Genomic DNA, 16610 nt, shown 5'->3' with positions numbered 1-16610 from the left:
GGTTGTTAGACAGTGCAGCTGGTTAGCTTCCCCTTTCCATTGGGGTTTCTGTGTTTCTCATTTTCCTGGATAGACAAAGACCTGCAAGGTCAGCTCGTTTTTCTCCTTGGGGTCGTTATGGGATTATTCTCGTCTCTTTTTTGCCACTCAGACCTCAGTCTAGTTTTAATTGTCTTTCACTTCCCTTGGAGGCTGTTCATAGTCTGAGATTTCACCACTTGGAAGTGTGGGTTTCCTGATTCTCTTCTCCATTTCACCCCCATTGTTTCTAGTTATAGTTCAATGTACCATCCTGAACCTAAATGGCTCTTCTTCTTCCTAGGTGATTTTGCTATCCAGGTAGTGGTAGGCAGTTACCCTGATCATGTTCTTCCTTAGTTGCTGTTTAGCTAATCTGTATGTAGTTCTTTTCTTTTCACCTTGTAAAAAGAAGAGTAACTACCTCTATCCCTCTGGCAATGGTACCTCTTCTTGGACCCTTAACTTGTGTACCTCTTTCTGGTATTGATGTGCCCACACCTGAGCTCTGTATTTCAGATAACTTCCCCCCGGCTCACTCTTTGCCTAGTGATCATGTTACACTTTGGCTACCGGATGTGGAAATGAAAAGAAGTCGTGCATTCCCCCAGTGATGTGCATTAGGGAAACTGAGGTACAGTCAGAATTCCTAGGAATGGGTTGAATTAAGGACACAAAGCAAGCAAATGCAAAATGAGAGCGTTATTCAGATTTGCTTCCTAATGTTAATCTCTTGGTGACCCAGAGGCTGTTTGCAATCTCCTCCATTTCACTGCTGAAAAACTTGCAACAATCTCAGGTAAGACTGTCAGAGCATGTGTTCCCACCTCCAGGTTTATTGTGATTTAACAGAATCACCAGTGGTTGAGGATAGCGTTTTCCAAAACACCAAAGGGATTTAGGTGCATAGGTCCCACTGACTGTCAATAGGTGCTTTTGAGAATCGCACCCTAAGGAACATAGGAGATAGGACTGAAAAGGACCTCCTGGGTCGTCCAGACCAGTCCTCTGCTGTCGCAGGCAACCCCGCCATGTAATCCCTGTATGCTTTTACCATTAAATTACATATATTAGTCATTTCAAGGTAAAAACGTTTTATCCTTCCATTACAGGAATGCTATAATTATATACAGATCACCATGTTCATTTAAGCATTCCTTAAGAAGCTGATTTTCGACAACTGCGGATTTCTACCTCTTAGGGCTGGTTCACACTGACCCCGCGATTCGGCGGCAGTCGACGGGAGTTACGCAAACGACGCAGAGTAGTTTGCGTAACTGACGTCGACTGCTCAGCTTCCCTTCTGCACGCTGTTCACGCTGCACTGAGCCGATGGGAACAGCATTCCCATCGGCTCAGCGCTACGCTACTTGAGGGGATGGACTTACTCATTCGACTTCCTGATCGATTGCGCGGGTCTCACTGACCGCTCAATCGATCCAGAAAGATCGATCTGGTGGCGGCGATTTTGCCGCCGTCAGTGTAAACGTAGCCTTAGGAGTAGGAGGCTTATAAAAACTCTCTTTGCTTTTGTGCTTCCGGTTCCAGCTCCAACTCGGAGGCTGAACTGTTACCCAGCTTGAATTTAAGACCCTGAGTTGCAGCCTCGGTACAATAGTTGGGAAACCCATTTTGTGATGTGAGCGAATTATCTCTGGGATATTATTCACTGAGAGAGAATAAAGAGGGATCCCCAGATGTCAGTTTTACAGAACCGCTGTCCTGCTAATCTCCAGGAGCTCTTTAAGCAGACGTCTATTTTATAACTGGCCCTTCCCGTGGACATGTCCTGTGGGCTTTCAGGCTTTTTTCAAAGCTTCTTTGTTCCCCCTTCAGTGCTCCTTTTCTGCTCCTGTTTTTTTCTGAGCAGGCTGTCGGTGAATGGCCTTCGCATCTGCAAGTTTGTTCTGCACTCCAGCCGCTGCAGCCGTTATGTAAGACAAAAGAAAGGGAGTAGTCCTCGTCTGACCTAACCCATCCCGAGCAGAAGAAGAGCAGTCTCTTGGCAGGAAGGGATGTCTTGTTTCTAGGCTTGGAGCTGCTTATGTAACTTTTTGTAGCAGCAGGACAAGCAGCCCACAAATATCAGACTCAGTTGGGTGCCAGAGAGAGCGAGAGACAGAATTTAAGCATCCTCGATAAACTGATCTACCAGACTAGAGAAAGTACTAGTGTTACAGGATGGGAAATAACAGAGCACTTTGTCACGGAGGTACACAGTCCAGCCCCTCTGGCACAGACAATCTAGACTGTTCGGTGCTCGTTTCAATCCAAACCTACCTGCGCAAGCTCTGAATCGGTCCCTGTTATTTTATGTTGTTATTATTATTAATAGTAGATCAAATCCTAAGGCCCTAGTTCTGCTATCACTCAGTCCTTAAGCAAACACCCTTCGAAGCCAACATAAGCTTTGCCCGAATGACAGTTAAGCATAAATTGAATACGGGCCCCAGGATTCAGCCCTAAAATAACAACTAATAATCACAGAATCTTAGAAACATAAGCCTGGAAAGGACCTGGACTGGCCAGCTAGTCGAGTCCCCTGCACTGAGGCAGGACTAAGTATTATCTAGAGCATCTCTGACAAGTGTTTGTCTAACCGGCTCTTAAACACCTCCAATGATGGAGACTCCACAACCTCCCTAGGTAATTTTGTTCCAGTGTTTAACTACTGACAGGAAATTTTTCCTAATGTCCAACCTAAACCTAAACCTTGCATCTTTGCTGCAAGTTAGGCCTGTTGCTTCTTGTCCTGTCCTCAGAGGTTCTGGAGAACATTGTATCACTCTCCCCTTTATAACAGCCTTTTAAGTACTTGAAGACTCCCCACTCCCGATCTTCTCTTCTCCAGACTAAACAAACTCAGTTTTTTCAATCTTTCCATGTAGGTCATCTTTTCTAGACCTTGAATCATTTTTGTTCCTCTCCTCTGAACTGTCTCCAATTTGTCCACATCTTTTCTGAAGTGTGGTGCCCAGAACTGGACACAGGACTCCAGTTGAGGCCTGATCAGCATGGAGTAGGGTGGAAGAATTATTTCTTGTGTCTTGCTTACCACACTCCTGCTAATACATCCCAGAATGAGGCTTGGGTGTTTTTGCAACAATATTACATTGTTGACTCATATTTAGTTTGTGATCCATTGTAACTCCCGGATCCTTTTCTGCAGTACTCCTTCCTAGGCAATCATTTCCCATTTTGTATTTATGCAATTGATTATTCCTTCCTAAGTGTAGTACTTTGTATTTGTCCTGTTTATTTCAGATCTTTTCTCCAGTTTGTAAAGATCATTTTGGATTCTAATCCTGTCCTCCAAAGCGCTTGCAATCCCTCCCAGCTTGGTATCCTCCACAAAGTGTATAAGTACATTCTCTATGCCATTATCCAAATCATTTATGAAGATATTCAATAGAACCGGACCCAGGACAGATCCCTGTGCGACCCCACTCGATATGCCCTTCCAGCCTGACTGAGCCATTGAAAACTACTCTCTGAGCACGGCTTTCCAACCATTGTGCATGCACCTTTATAGTAGGTTTGTCTAGGTTGTATTTCACTAGTTTGTTTAGGAGAAGGTCATGTGAAACAGTATCAAAACCTTTACTAATGTCGAGATACACCACATCTACTGCTTCCCCCCCTCCACATGTCTTATTACCCTGTCAAAGAAATATATTAGGATGGTTTGACATGATTTCTCCTTGACTATTCGTTCTTCTCTATTCATGATTTGTTCTTGACTGTTACTTATCACTTTATTATTGTCTAGGTGCTCACAAATAGCACTTTGCCTTTGTAGAGCACCTTCCATCCGAGGATCCCAAAGTGTTTAGAAAGAGTGGTGCTCTTAGCCGTGCAGTCCCCTTGCGAGGTAGGAGTGTATTATTGTCTCCTTTATACAGATGGGGAATTTGAGGTCTGTAGAAGTAACTGCCCACGGTCACATAAATCGCAAGGAACAGCACCCAAGAGTCCTTAGTCCCGGTCTTGTGTGTTAACCACTCAATATTGCTAGAAATGTGACTGGACCAGACGGCCCTTCTCACCGAGTCTCTGGGGAAGGTCGGGTACAGAGCCCTTTTTCAGTAACTCACACAGTCCTTTGCTGTCAGTAGGAGGCCATAGGATGATGGGATGCATCACAAACTGACACGTGAAGGGCACATTTTTTTCTCAGTAACTCTTGCTAAGACATTGTAAATGTGTCACTCCCACCGTTCGTCCTGCTTCTCCCTTCCTCTTGCTACGGTATAGCTGTATCTCCAGACAAGGAGTTGGCTTAGTTATGCATGCACATGTCCAATAGGTTATCGATGATATAGTCATGGTGACTGTTGCGTGGCCAGTAAGAGGGATGGTCAAAGAAAGCCAAGGCAGGGTTGCTCACTTTCCTGTCAACAGTGATTCATGCTTTAGCTTTTTCCTGTTCATTTAAAAGTGTTGATTAGCAGCGTGGCTGGCTGTAGCATCCAGACGTTCATTAATGGGAAAGGACGGTCCATGGAAAAGTGCTACTGGAGCACATGCCTGTCACAGCAGCACTGAAGAGCTGAAGCTAGGCAATGGGCACTCTGCACGGCAGACAGGCAACAAGGTTCTCCCGCTGTCAGAGCAAGGTCTGAACCAGTGTGCCAGCAAAATGAGTGAGAGGCAGAACCTCCCCGAAAACAGATGAATCTCTCCTGGGTTAGTAACTATACCACCATTCTCAGTCTGTTTGCGTTTTGTGTTACACAGATGATGGGTGTGTGGGTACATGTGTAGAGTGAGTTAAAAAGCCAGGCTACGAGGAGGAAGGAGAGACCTCTTTTATTGGCAGTGTTCATTTTTGGTCAGGCACATGAATGCTACAGTGAGAAGCGCAGTATAAATGCGTACATAGGTCCAGCTCTAGTTCATTCATCGATATGTGCTGCAAAGAGATTTCACTCTCTAGTCTAAGATACTTTACATTCCTCCCCATCGAGCCTGGTGAATGTTCCATGCAGCCTGTTCTGAACAGGAGCGTGGCTATTCAGAAAAACATCTGTGCTCACGAGTTATTTGTCCTCTATCCACAGAGACCCTGTGTTACTCATTACTTCTTATTGTCTTTGGCGGCTTCCAGAGCTGGGGGTGAGGAGTGGGTTACCTCCGAAAGCTGGGATCTCTGTCAGAGCTGGACAGTGCTCTGTTCCCAGCTGCTCCTTTCTTTCCTGGCTCTCCACCCCCTTTCCAGCATCATGCTATGCATGAGAGAGGTGATAAATGCGCAGCGAATGTGGCGTGTGCTTTGCTTTGATGCTTACAAAAAAAGTCCATTTTTGAGGAGTTGATTGCATCCCTAGTACGAAGCGGCTTTCTCGTTAACCGTCGAGTGCAATGGCTTGTCTGCGAGCACTGCCTGTGTTTGGGGCTGCAGTGTGTATCAGTGTGCTGACACTGGAGTGCAAGCAATCCAGACCCCTCTCAGAAGCCGATCCTCTAATTGGAATTTTTTCCAAAGCATATCCCTGTTCCTCACCTCCCCCTGCTAGAACGTCTAACGAAGGCTTGTCCCTCCTGCTGGTGAATCTTCCTTTGTCCTTTCACAGACATGGATTTGGAAAGCCATAAAACACTTATAACTCCAGTTCGGTTTAATCTTTGTCTTTGTGTGGCCATAGCTCAATAGAGCCCATAACAAAGCCCGGTAAAACTTCGCCTGCTTTCAGATTTTGAAAAGCTTTAAGATTTGGATTCTTCTCTCTGTTCTGCCCTGGGACTCCAGTGCTGCTACTCCAGAGTTGTGCCGCTCTAACTCAGAGCAGAATCTGGCCCTAAATATTTTCTTCGGCAGTGAGCTGATTTCACATTGAGCTGCTGCTGGACAGCCATGGCTTTCCTGACCAGAGAGGCACTCTGAGGAATGAAGCAATCTGTCAGTCTCCCAGCCCCTAGCCCTGCCACTGTCGCCCCCCAGTTCTGTGCTTGTCACGGTCCTTCTTCCTGTTGTCCTGGGGTATCTGATAACCAAGGGATGAAATGAGAGTCTCACTTCTGTCCTGGACCAGCCAGCTCTCCACTCACAATTCAGAGTGCTGATTCTTAGACAGGATCTGCGATAGCCTGCTTTCAGGAAAGGTCAGTGTATGACAAATAACTATTTTGGGGCTCAGCTGAACGTCCAGAGAGGTTGATTTACTTCACTTCTGTTGAGACCGAGTTGGCTAGAGAACATGAATCGATAAGGCCCCTCTGAACCCTGCCATTGCCTCAGTTTCCCCTGAGGGTCCGTCGCACTGGCAGTGAACGTGATTGGAGCACAGGTACCCGTGCTAGCTTTAATCTCGCCAGCACAGGTCACAGTAACACTGTAGACATGTGGCACAGGCTGGCAACCTGCGTATGCACCCAGGGGCCCTGGTACGCTTGCAGTGTGGCCTGACCCTATGTGTCAGCCATTCACCAGCTCCCAGCGCCAGCAGGTAGCTACAGTGACTTTGCCGGAGTTCAACTAAAGTCCAAACAAACTCAGCATGCATCGTCCCGCCCACCTGGGCTCGGCTGTACCCTCCTGGGTACTCCCTGCCTGCCTCCTCCTCTGTCACCACATCACCTACTAGGTGGCTGCATAGTCTCTCTCCCCTCCCCTTAACAGCAGGGGTTGCTGTACCCCTCACAAAGAAGCAGCTAGGAGGAACTCAGGCCCACCTTCTCATAGGGGCTACGAGGCCTGGGAATCCTAAACAACCAGGCTGCCTGCCCCATGATCTAACACTGCCCTGTCTTTTTCCCGGGCCTCCTCCAGCCTGGGCCTCCTCAACGTCCTTTCCTCACTGACCCTTCTGACTCCAAGCTCTTCCCTTCCAAGAGACTTCCTGGTCCGCTTCTCTCCTTTGCTCCCAGGCTGCTCCTGTCCCCAGCTGGCCTGGTTTAGTCACGTGGCCCTTTGTCCCATCCATGAGTCTGCCCTTCGCCTGGGGAGTCTAGTTGACTTGGCACAGGCTGCACGGCTTGTGATCTTGTCTCCCACTAATGGTTGGTCCCAGCAACTACAAGAACTTGCTGCCCACCTCTAAAGAAGTGCGGTTTCTTAGCTTGAGTGGGAAGGGCTTGTGCTTTCGGTGCTGACGGTCCCAGCGTTTGTCCCCACCTGGAGGAGAGACTCCTTTTGGCTGGTCTTTCCTCAGTGCTGCTGTCTTTTGCACTCTGAGGACATGGGTTTGTTTTCCCGAATTCTCCCAGTGCTTTGTGAATTGACACAGAGACCTGGAGATCCCTCCGTGGATCACCAACGTGGGCGGGCTTGCCTGGCACGGTCTTGCAGTCCCTTTGCCCGAATCAGAGCTGTCTGATATAGACCAAGCCTGGAGGAGAGCTGCCTCTGCGGTCTAGTGCAAGATCAGCGCAGCGGTCGGCCCTGCAGCGCTCTTTTACAGGGCGTGATGCGCTTACCGTAGGTTGAGTCTCACCCCAGTAGTTCAGCCACGGTGTGCCCGCTTTCCCTGTCCGCCTCGGGGAGTTGGAGGCAGAACCCGTCAGCTCCACCAGCTGCCTTTCCCGTCGTTCCCTGTCGTCCCTCCCCGCCGAGAGGAGGTGTCTGCTGCCGCATCACGGCTGATTGCTTCAGCCCTGATCCCCATCTGGCCACACTCTGTTTGTTCCTGTCCAGCTGCTGCCTCACTGCCTGGTGGCCTGGTCGCTCCCCTCTGCGACGCTCCTTTTTTAGCTTTGCCCTTTGAAGAGGGACATTCACTTTGAGACAGACTTGGACACAAGGTGCCTTTCCCAGCCTGGTCTCAGACTGAAGTCCCCGTGTCTGCGTAATGCCAGCAATCCATGCCCCCACACAGGGTGACCGGATGTCCTGATTTTATAGGGACAGACCCGACATTTGGGGGTTTGTCTTACATAGGTGCCTATTACCCCCCCCCCCCCCCCATCCCGGTTTTTCACACTTGCTGTCTGGTCACCTACTCCCACCTCCCTCCCCCACTTCCAATATCTGGTTTCTGTTGACAAATACATTAGCAAAATACAAGATGAAGTTTGGCGGCCTGGCTGCTCCCATGTGCACAGGGCTGTCCCAATCCTTTGTCTCTGCAGAGCTACTCCTCTCTTCTCTTATATTTAGTTGGGGGAACCCACTTACCCCTTTCCTAGCAGAATCGAGGCCTGCTAGCAGGGTGGGATATTCAAGGCAGACGCTGCCAGGAATGCTTTTGAAAACACAATGCAGGCCTGTGGGCTGGCAGGTTTAGGGGATTTGTAAGGGGCAGAGAATCTTCCATTTCTAGTCCCATGTTCACATCCAGCCCAAGCTGGTGGTGACTGGAAGCTGCTACCGTCTGAAGAGTGTTATGGGAGGCTAGCTGTACTGAGTAGGGGGTCTCAGTCCTGTTTGTAGGGCCTCCAGGTCACAGACCACATCACCGCTGATGAGACTGAGCCAGGGGTGAGGACTTCGGTCACTGGAGCTGTCTGTCCAGCAGCGTTCACCACCCAGGGCAGGTACACAGACCTGAGGGATTTGCAAGGTATTCGTCGCTGTGTGCAGCAGAGCTGTATGAGCACTGGTTCAGGACTGGGTGCAGCAAGAACAATGATCAAACCTCGGTTGAAGGTGTCAGATCGCCACCAGGTTAATGCTGCCCACCAGGGTGAAAGGCACCTTCGTGGGCAGCAGTGGCCTGAGGCAAAAGGAGAAACCCCCCCCGGCCAGGTGCGATTTGGTGAGTTTCCTCCTTGGGTCGGAAAGGCCTCGCTATTTAACCTCGCCGAGTGAATTTTGAGATGGGAGCGCATGTGCTGCCCGTGGTGTAAGCACGCTTCCGTCAGCCCTCCGTCGCCACCGGTCTATCCGTGTGCTGGGGGCGAGGGTGTCCTGTAAAATTCCACATGGTCTCATCTTCCCAGTTGTTTCATCATTCCCTGAACTGTTTATATAACCCACCTCCTGCAGATTTTGGCTATCTAATGCCTCCCCTGGTACTGTGTATGCTCTCACAGCGCTCTTTATTCCCAGCGATCTGATCGTGAGCTGTCCTCCTGCTGACTTCCCTGCCGCTTAGCCGCTCGTATGCCCTTCTTTCTCCTGCCGTGCTCCTCACATCTCAGACTGACTGTTTACCTGCCTCCTGCATCTTTCCGGGGCTTTTTTTTTTTTTTTTTTGCTTAGTGGTTACAAACAGTAGCACTGATCTTTTGTCCTCAGTAGCCGTGATTCATCTTACTTCTCCTTGTGTTAATTGCTTCCAAAGTTTGTCATCTGCCTCTGGGCCTCGGGGGGCCCCGGGCTGGATTGCTGACAGATCGTTTGAGATACTGAGCTGGTGCTTTCTTTCCTTAGACTCGCTGCATTTTGCTGCTTTCCCTGCATTCCAGTGTAAGCTCTTGGTTCCACTCTCTTGTCTGGCTGAGGCCTTGAGGAAATCTCTAATGAGGGATGAGCCTCAGCCATAAGCCACAATTACTTCATTATCCCTATGGCACCCTTGCAAAATAGCATCAGAATCTAGCCATTTAACAGCAACAGATTCAGCTTTCCCAGCTGCTGACATGTCTCACCTTCCTCATGTTTAAATATCTGTGAGTGACTTAGTAACCTGGCCATTGAGCAGCTGATGGAGCCAGCCCCAGGGCAGCCTTTCCCACCTAACTCTGCCAGGAGCTCGGGCTGTGTCCAGTCCGGAGAACTGGCGTGACTGTCACTGAGCTGGTCTGAGCACAAGCAGTTCAGTGCACCTGGCCCCCAGTGCATTCTGGGAGTTATGAAACACTGGCTCCCCTGGGGCAGGAGAGGAAGGATGTCCACACTGTCCATGTCCACTGGACATGTCCATGTCCACACTGACACCGAACCAGGTCAAGTTTGAACCAAACCGCTTCCTAAACTTGCTGAGTGCCTAGTTACTCTGGCTGGCTCTCAGAATGCTTGTAAGCCAATTGAAGCTCTTCTGTGTGAGGACGCAAGGTGTTTTGCGCACTCTAGGGGGTTAGACTGGTTCCAAATGGCCACTGTCTTATTGCGGCCCAGGCTAAAGTCACCTGCCCTGTTTGGAGTGTTGTGGGGGTAATACTGGGTGTGCAGTGCTTTCAGCAGGTACCTCTTGAACTGATTACTGCCCTTCACCCAAGAGGTGGCTACATTTCAAGGGATGCTGGAGAAAGTACTTGGGGAGGGAACATGTGAAATTATTATTTAGTGTGATTACAGTGTATTTCTTTCTGAAGACCACATTCTCCGCTTGGCTGTGAAACACGCTCTGGATTGCAGCCCAACACACTTCTCAGTCTGCTGCACTTAATCTTCAATAGCACTTGGGGTTGTTTGTCCTTCTACGCTGTCCAAATCGCTCTGATTCCTATGTTACGGACACCGCTTGGGCGTTCTTAAATCAAGGGCCGTTTCTTTAGCTGACCCATGGGCTGTGGAATCAATACGCTACTCTTGAATGATGGCTGAACATCAGTCTCAATAGACTCGGAGCCTTTAAGGTCAGAAGGGACCATCGTGATCATCTAGTCTGACCTCCGGCACATCACAGGCCACAGAACCTCACCCACCCACTCCTGTAACAGATCTGTCACCTCTGGCTGAGTTACTGAAGTCCTCCAGTCATGGTTGAAAGACTTCAAGTTACAGAGAACCCACCTTTACCGTACAGTATGTCTGCATTCACAATAGCTCTGTAAGCGCCGCCAGATCGATTCTGCGGGATCTATTGAGCGGCAGTGGAGACCCGCTCAATCAATCCGGAAGTCGACAGCGTTAAACCACCCCTGCAAAACGATGAACGCTGTGGCGACAGGAGGGCATTTCCCATCGGCACAGCATAGTGCGGACTCCACGCTACGTAGAAGTCAGGAAGTCGATGGGAGATACGCAAGCTACTCTATGTAGCTTGTTATCTCCCTTCGACTGCCGCCGAATTTTGCCAGCGGTGTAGACCAAGCCCTAGTTTAAACCTGCAAGTGACTCATGCCCCACACAGCAGAGGAAAGTGAAACCCCAGGATACCCCCAATAGTGTCATCTTGAAAATCTTATAAGTAAGCTAGGGATAAAAAAAACCCATCCATTTATCAGACAGGGAGTCAGGTGGCAGCTGGGCCTGTCGTTCCAGGCCAGAAAGCCTGACATCCAGTGAAGCCATCTCCCCACACTATCCCGAAGCACAGGGTAACTGACATGTAGCTCACAGCAGCTGGGTTATGACTCCCTGCATCAGTGTAAAGAAACAAACTAGTGGGCAGAGTGCCTTTAGCACTGGAACTACAGCCATCGCTCTGCCCTTCCCAGGGCATGGCCGCTTGGGCTCATCCCGAATAAAACAGGATCACGGTCGTTCTCTGAAGGGCCATTGTTTGTAACATTACTTTTCTTTACCAAAAAAAAAAAAAAAAATAGAATTGCTTGAAAATCAACGGGATGGAGTGTCCTGGGAGATGACTGGGGACAGACAGAGTGTCCCTGGGGCAGGGGTGTGATGGGCAGACAGACGGAGTGACCCTAATCCTGGGGATGGGGGTGACGGGGGATGGCCGGAGTGTCCCTGCTTCTGGGGGACAAGGACAGAACACATCACTCGTGGGTCTGTGGGGAATGGTGCTGGGGCATACGTGCTCCCAATGTGTGGGGGAAATGGAGGGGACCAAGGGGTGAGGATGGCGTGCAGTTGCGTGCGAGGGATGATAGGGACAGAGTGCACTAACTTCTGGGGGACGCAGCTGACAGCTGTTCATACTCCGTACAAAGCCATAGTTGGGTGGCAGGTGTCAGCGTTGGGTGTTGCTGGGGTGCTTCGGTGCCCGGTGCCTTCGTATCTTTTGCTGTGCAGATGGGGCCTTCCCTGGTGCAGCAGAGCGATGCCCCATGGACTTGGCGTTGCACTGGGTGCTTGGGGGGCAGTTTTGGGAAGTGACGTGTTGATGTCTGCAGCTCAGGGCTCTGGGACTGTCCTCCAAGCTCAGCCTGCGAGGGGCAGGGCAGACCCAGGGGGCATGAATTGTGGGCCAGGACGGTGGCGGCATGGAGTGGAGCTGCACACGCTCTCCAGCCATCCTGGAAACTGCTGTAGTATCATGGCTGCTCTGTTTGTTAATTAGACTTTGTGGTGGAATTTTTTGCTGATGTCTCTGATCCCTTCTGAACTTGTGCTTTCTTCTACCTGCCTCTCGAGGAGGAAGAATGACACATTTGAAGGAAATTCACTGCATTATACACGACTCGTTGTTTTAAATCACACAACGTTTTTAAATTACAGAAATAATCCCTGTTTCCCTTGTATTTCAGGGATATTGACTGTAGTCCCCGTCTGCAGTGAACAGTTGTTATAAATATTAAAATGTTTACTTCCTGACATGGTAACGTTCATGGAAGCTGTCCTGCCCTCCAAGAACATCACCTGCCGGAGGCCTGGCCTGCTGGGCGAGATCGGCAAGCCCCACAGCAGCTCAGCACAGTGCATAACCTCCTTTTTCTGCATGCCTCAAGCAGCTGCCAGCACTGTGCTGCCTGTGTGGCCCTGAGCGAGGCCAGGAGAGTGGGGACAAGAATTGGTTATAAAAACAGATTCACAAATGTGGATTGGACTCAAGTGTAAAAGTATAATTAAGCAGGCCAGAAAAGAATTTGAAGAGCAACTAACCTGAGACACACAAACTATCAGCAATTTTTTTTTTAAGTCCCTCAAAAGCAGGAAGCTGCCAAACAGCCAGTGGGGCCACTGGATGATCGAGGTGCTAAGGACGCACTCAAGGAAGACCAGGCTGTTGTGGAGACTCTAAATTAATTCTTTGCATTGGTCTTCACCGCAGATGATACGAGGGAGATTCCCACTCCTAAGCCATTCTTTTTAGGTGACAAAACTGTCCCAAATTGAGGTGTCAGTAGAGGAAGTTCTGGAACAAACTGATAAATTAAACCATAGTAAATCACCAGAAACAGGTGGTATCCACCCAAGAGTTCTGAAGGAGCTCAGATATGAAATTGCAGAACTAACTGCGGCATGTAACCTTTCGCTTAAATCAGCTTCTGCAGCAGATGACTGGCTAATGTAATGCTGATTTTTTAAAAAGGCTGCAGAGGCAATCCTGGCAATTACAGGCTGATAAGCCTAACTTCAGCACCAGGCAGATTGATTTAAAACTGTGGTAGAATTGTCAGACACATAGATGAACACAATATGTTGGGGAAGAGGCAACACAGTTTCTGTAAAGGGAAATCATGCCTCTCCAGTCTATTAGAATTCTCTGTGGTTGTCGGCAAACGTGGACAAGGCTAGATGGACCATTGGTCTGACCCACTATGTCCATTCTTACGTCTTATGTAAGTTTTTTGAGACTTACCACTTAAAGAAAAGCTCATCCTTATTAAATTCACTAGGGCTTTCTATAGAGATCACTCTGAAACTGACAGTATTCAGTAAAGAGTGCTCTCCTTTCTGTAGAGCTTTTAGAACATCCTATGCTCCCCCGTCTACAGGGTTATGTGGGTTGGTTTCCGAGGTCTGTAGAAAAGCTATTCTCTGCTGAGTGTCTAGGACCTTTCTATGTGGGTGAGACTTGAAACCAACCAGAACAAAATAATTTTCCCTATGAAAAACAGGCATTTCAGAGCTCCCTTAGGGTGTGTCCACACAGCATTTGGAGTAAGCCTGCCAGACCAGGTGGATAGCTTCGGCTAGTGGGTTCACACATGCACTCTAAAAATAGCTGGACAGTCAGCGCTTGAAGTCACTGGTTGGGCTCTGAAGCCCAGCTGCCTCACAAGGCATTTTTAGAGGGCCAATATAAGCCCTGCTAGCCTGAGTCTGAGGACCCCTTGGGAGACTTGCTCCAAAATGCTGTGTAGACACACCTTCAGTGGTTCCGTCTGTCTCAGTGTCAGACAGACGGAGGCACAAATTCTGATCCAGACTGAGCGGTTGTGTAAATTACCCACATGGTTTGGCCAATCACAGTCCAGGACGTTTTAACCCCACTTTATGGTGGGAATTCCCAGGCAGAGGGCCTGGGTGTGGAGGGAGTGACTCCCCACCCTTGCTGTCGTGGGACTTGGTCCTGTGTGAATGCCGTCTGTAGTACAGTATCGGCTGGCACTTGCACATCTAGGCTCGTGACCACTACCTGTCAGTTAGCCTCTTGCGGGGGCTTCTCTATAGAATTGTAGGACTGGAAGGGACCTCACAAGGTCATCTAGTCCAGTCCCCTGCACTTACGGCAGGGCCATAGCCTCGTGAACTCACTGGGAGTTTTCCTACTGACATCTCTGGGCTTTGGATCAGGCCCATTGCAACGTTGTTCTTTTTGGATTCAGGAGACTGGGCGCTCCTGGCCTAAACTCACCCCAGTGCTTAGGTGGTCACCAGGGCAGCCCCCTAGCCTCGTAACTGTCTGTGGCCTGGCGATGCTCATTCCCGCAGCGCCACAGTCTCAGGTGGGAGCTGGCATTTAAGGAGGGAACTCCCAGAAACGCAGCACTGGCTGCTCTTTTCACGGGCAGAAACGTGCCATCCACTTACCGCCTGCTCTGCATTGACCCCGGGCGCTGAAGTGCGGTAAGCGCTTGAGCTGCACCAGGCTAGAAAGCAGCTAGAAAGCAGGAGGGGGGAATGTGAGCGAGATGTGCGCCTCCGAGAGGGAGAACGAGGGACCACCCTTAAACGATGTCCCCAAAGGGCAGCGTGCCGACACTTGCTTTCTCACCCCCCAGCCCAACGGCTGCACGAGCCGGCACTCGGCACCGGCGAGGAGGTCTTGATTCACTTTCACTGCACAGCCTGACTTCACGGGTTAGTACAGTCCGGTGGTAACCATGGAAACCATGTTTTCTCTCCACCCCCCAAACCGCCCTTTACAGATGACTCGGGTGATGAGGAGCCAAGCTCGCAGTCTGACAAGAGTGAGCTGCACGGCACTCTGAAAAGCCTTGCCAGTAAGCTGGAGGATCTAAGTACGTGCAATGACCTTATTGCTAAACACGGGGCGGCTCTCCAGCGGTCCCTGAGTGAGCTGGAGAACCTGAAGCTGCCGGCGGAGAGCGGGGAGAAGATCAAAGCCGTCAATGAGCGAGCCACCCTCTTCCGAATCACCTCCAATGCTATGATCAATGTAAGTGCTTCGGCGCGCTTGAGTTCCCCTGGAAACCCTGGCAGGAGCAGGGGGTGGGCAGGGGTTGGGCTTGCCTGCGGCATGTGTAACTCTTCGCCGGTCCCTGCGTGCAGCGAACAGCTGGTGCCAGGGAAACTGTGCCTGAGTGTACCTGTGCTCCTGGGTTTGGTTGAGATGAGGCATTCGCTCCCCACGGTCCGCGGTTCTCCTTCCCTCTGCCTGCCTTCCCATCCTCCCCCAGGGTAAGAAGTGTCTTTCTGCCTCCCGTGACCCCTTTCCTCTCCAGGCCTTTCCCACAGGGCTTTTGTGTCGCGTGCGTGTTGGGGTGGGCGCTCCGGGAGGCAGTCTGGAGTTCAGTGAAGGCTCAGGTGCAGTTTATTCCGGCTGCACCGCAGTTAACAAGCCAAAGAGGATTCAAACTTGACAAAGCACAGCGGAGAGGCGAGGAGCCTGGCTACTTAATGGTCTGTGCCGTGATGTGTTCATGGGACCATTCAGAACCGCTGCGACAGAGGCTAGATAAACTAGGTCTGCACAATCCACTTACGGGAGAGGCTTCTCCAAAACGTCCCAGTGGTAAACCGCGGGTTTGAATTAGAACGGGCTCTATAGCCATCCCTTGGAGAGCAGGCTGCTTCCTACCTGGCTGGCACAGCGGTTCGGGGGCTGATGTGCCATGGTTTCATTCCCACTGCAGATTCAGATCCTCAGCTGGCATCAATCAGCGCTGACTTCCCTAGAGCTGCCACAGCACGCAGCAGCTGGGGATCTAGCCCTCAGCGTTCAACTGCCAGGAAAGCGAGCTGGAGCAGAAGTGCCGCTTGCACAGCTGTGGCTTGTCCTTGTTTGTTTGTTGCAGGTTATGACTTCCTAGCCAGCCAATCACCATTCACACGCCTCGCCCCACCCGGCCTGACGTTGCAGGGCTCTCTGATTTTGTGGGCCTGGTTGACCTGCGTGTTGGACAATCCTGATCGGCTGCCTTCGCGGTGGAACATGCCATGCTAGTGTGTGTGTCTGAGGGGTGTGGGTGTTTTTTCCTGCAGGCAGGAAAGGGCAGAAATTCCTAGAAAGGAAGGAAAACATGAAAGGATAAAAAGTGAATCATGGATAATGAAGTAATGCAGCCTCGTGGAGATGCTGATTCTGGTACAGTGTTAACATTGCATTGTGATGTATGGAGAGCACCTCTCCTAGGCAGTCAGGGCAATAGAATTCCACCTGATCCAGTGCATTCAAATGTTCGCCAGCCACCGAAATCAAAGGCTGACCACCTCCTCCCTTACCCCACTCAACCTGCCGCCCAAGGAAAAGGCTGGGAAAATAAGCTTTGCAGTGTCCTGCCCCTTCTTCCCAGCAGGGGCACTGCACCTGTTCAGCTATGCTGGGTGCTGCCTTCAACTGCACCTTACATCTGGGTGGTGCTCTTGCATCTTAAGATGTATCTTGGCAGTGAATAATCATTTATGGTGTTATCCCGCCCAGCCTGTGGTTTAATCCTATCAGAGGGGCAGCGTG

The 16610-nt window shown here is 50.2% G+C and overlaps 1 protein-coding gene across 3 annotated transcripts in view; it reads left to right on the top strand.

Annotated features, from left to right (window-relative positions):
• The window catches only part of OSBP2 (oxysterol binding protein 2), a 262872-nt gene that overhangs the window by 159758 nt on the left and 86504 nt on the right, over window positions 1–16610 (top strand). For 2 of the 3 annotated variants that reach the window (XM_067550191.1, XM_067550192.1), the window contains one exon: window positions 14842–15092. In XM_067550191.1, the coding sequence (XP_067406292.1) occupies window positions 14842–15092 (251 nt within the window). Of the gene's footprint in view, window positions 1–14841; window positions 15093–16610 lie in introns of those variants that run through there. The other variant, XM_067550193.1, reaches the window with a different exon arrangement.

The sequence above is a fragment of the Emydura macquarii genome, unplaced genomic scaffold (assembly GCF_026122565.2).
Source record: "Emydura macquarii macquarii isolate MOO-44397 ecotype Brisbane River unplaced genomic scaffold, CSIRO-AGI_Emac_v2 contig_1254, whole genome shotgun sequence".
NCBI lineage: Eukaryota > Metazoa > Chordata > Testudines > Chelidae > Emydura > Emydura macquarii.
The sequence above is the reverse complement of the archived record's forward strand: the minus strand, read 5'-3'. Positions and strand labels throughout refer to the sequence as shown.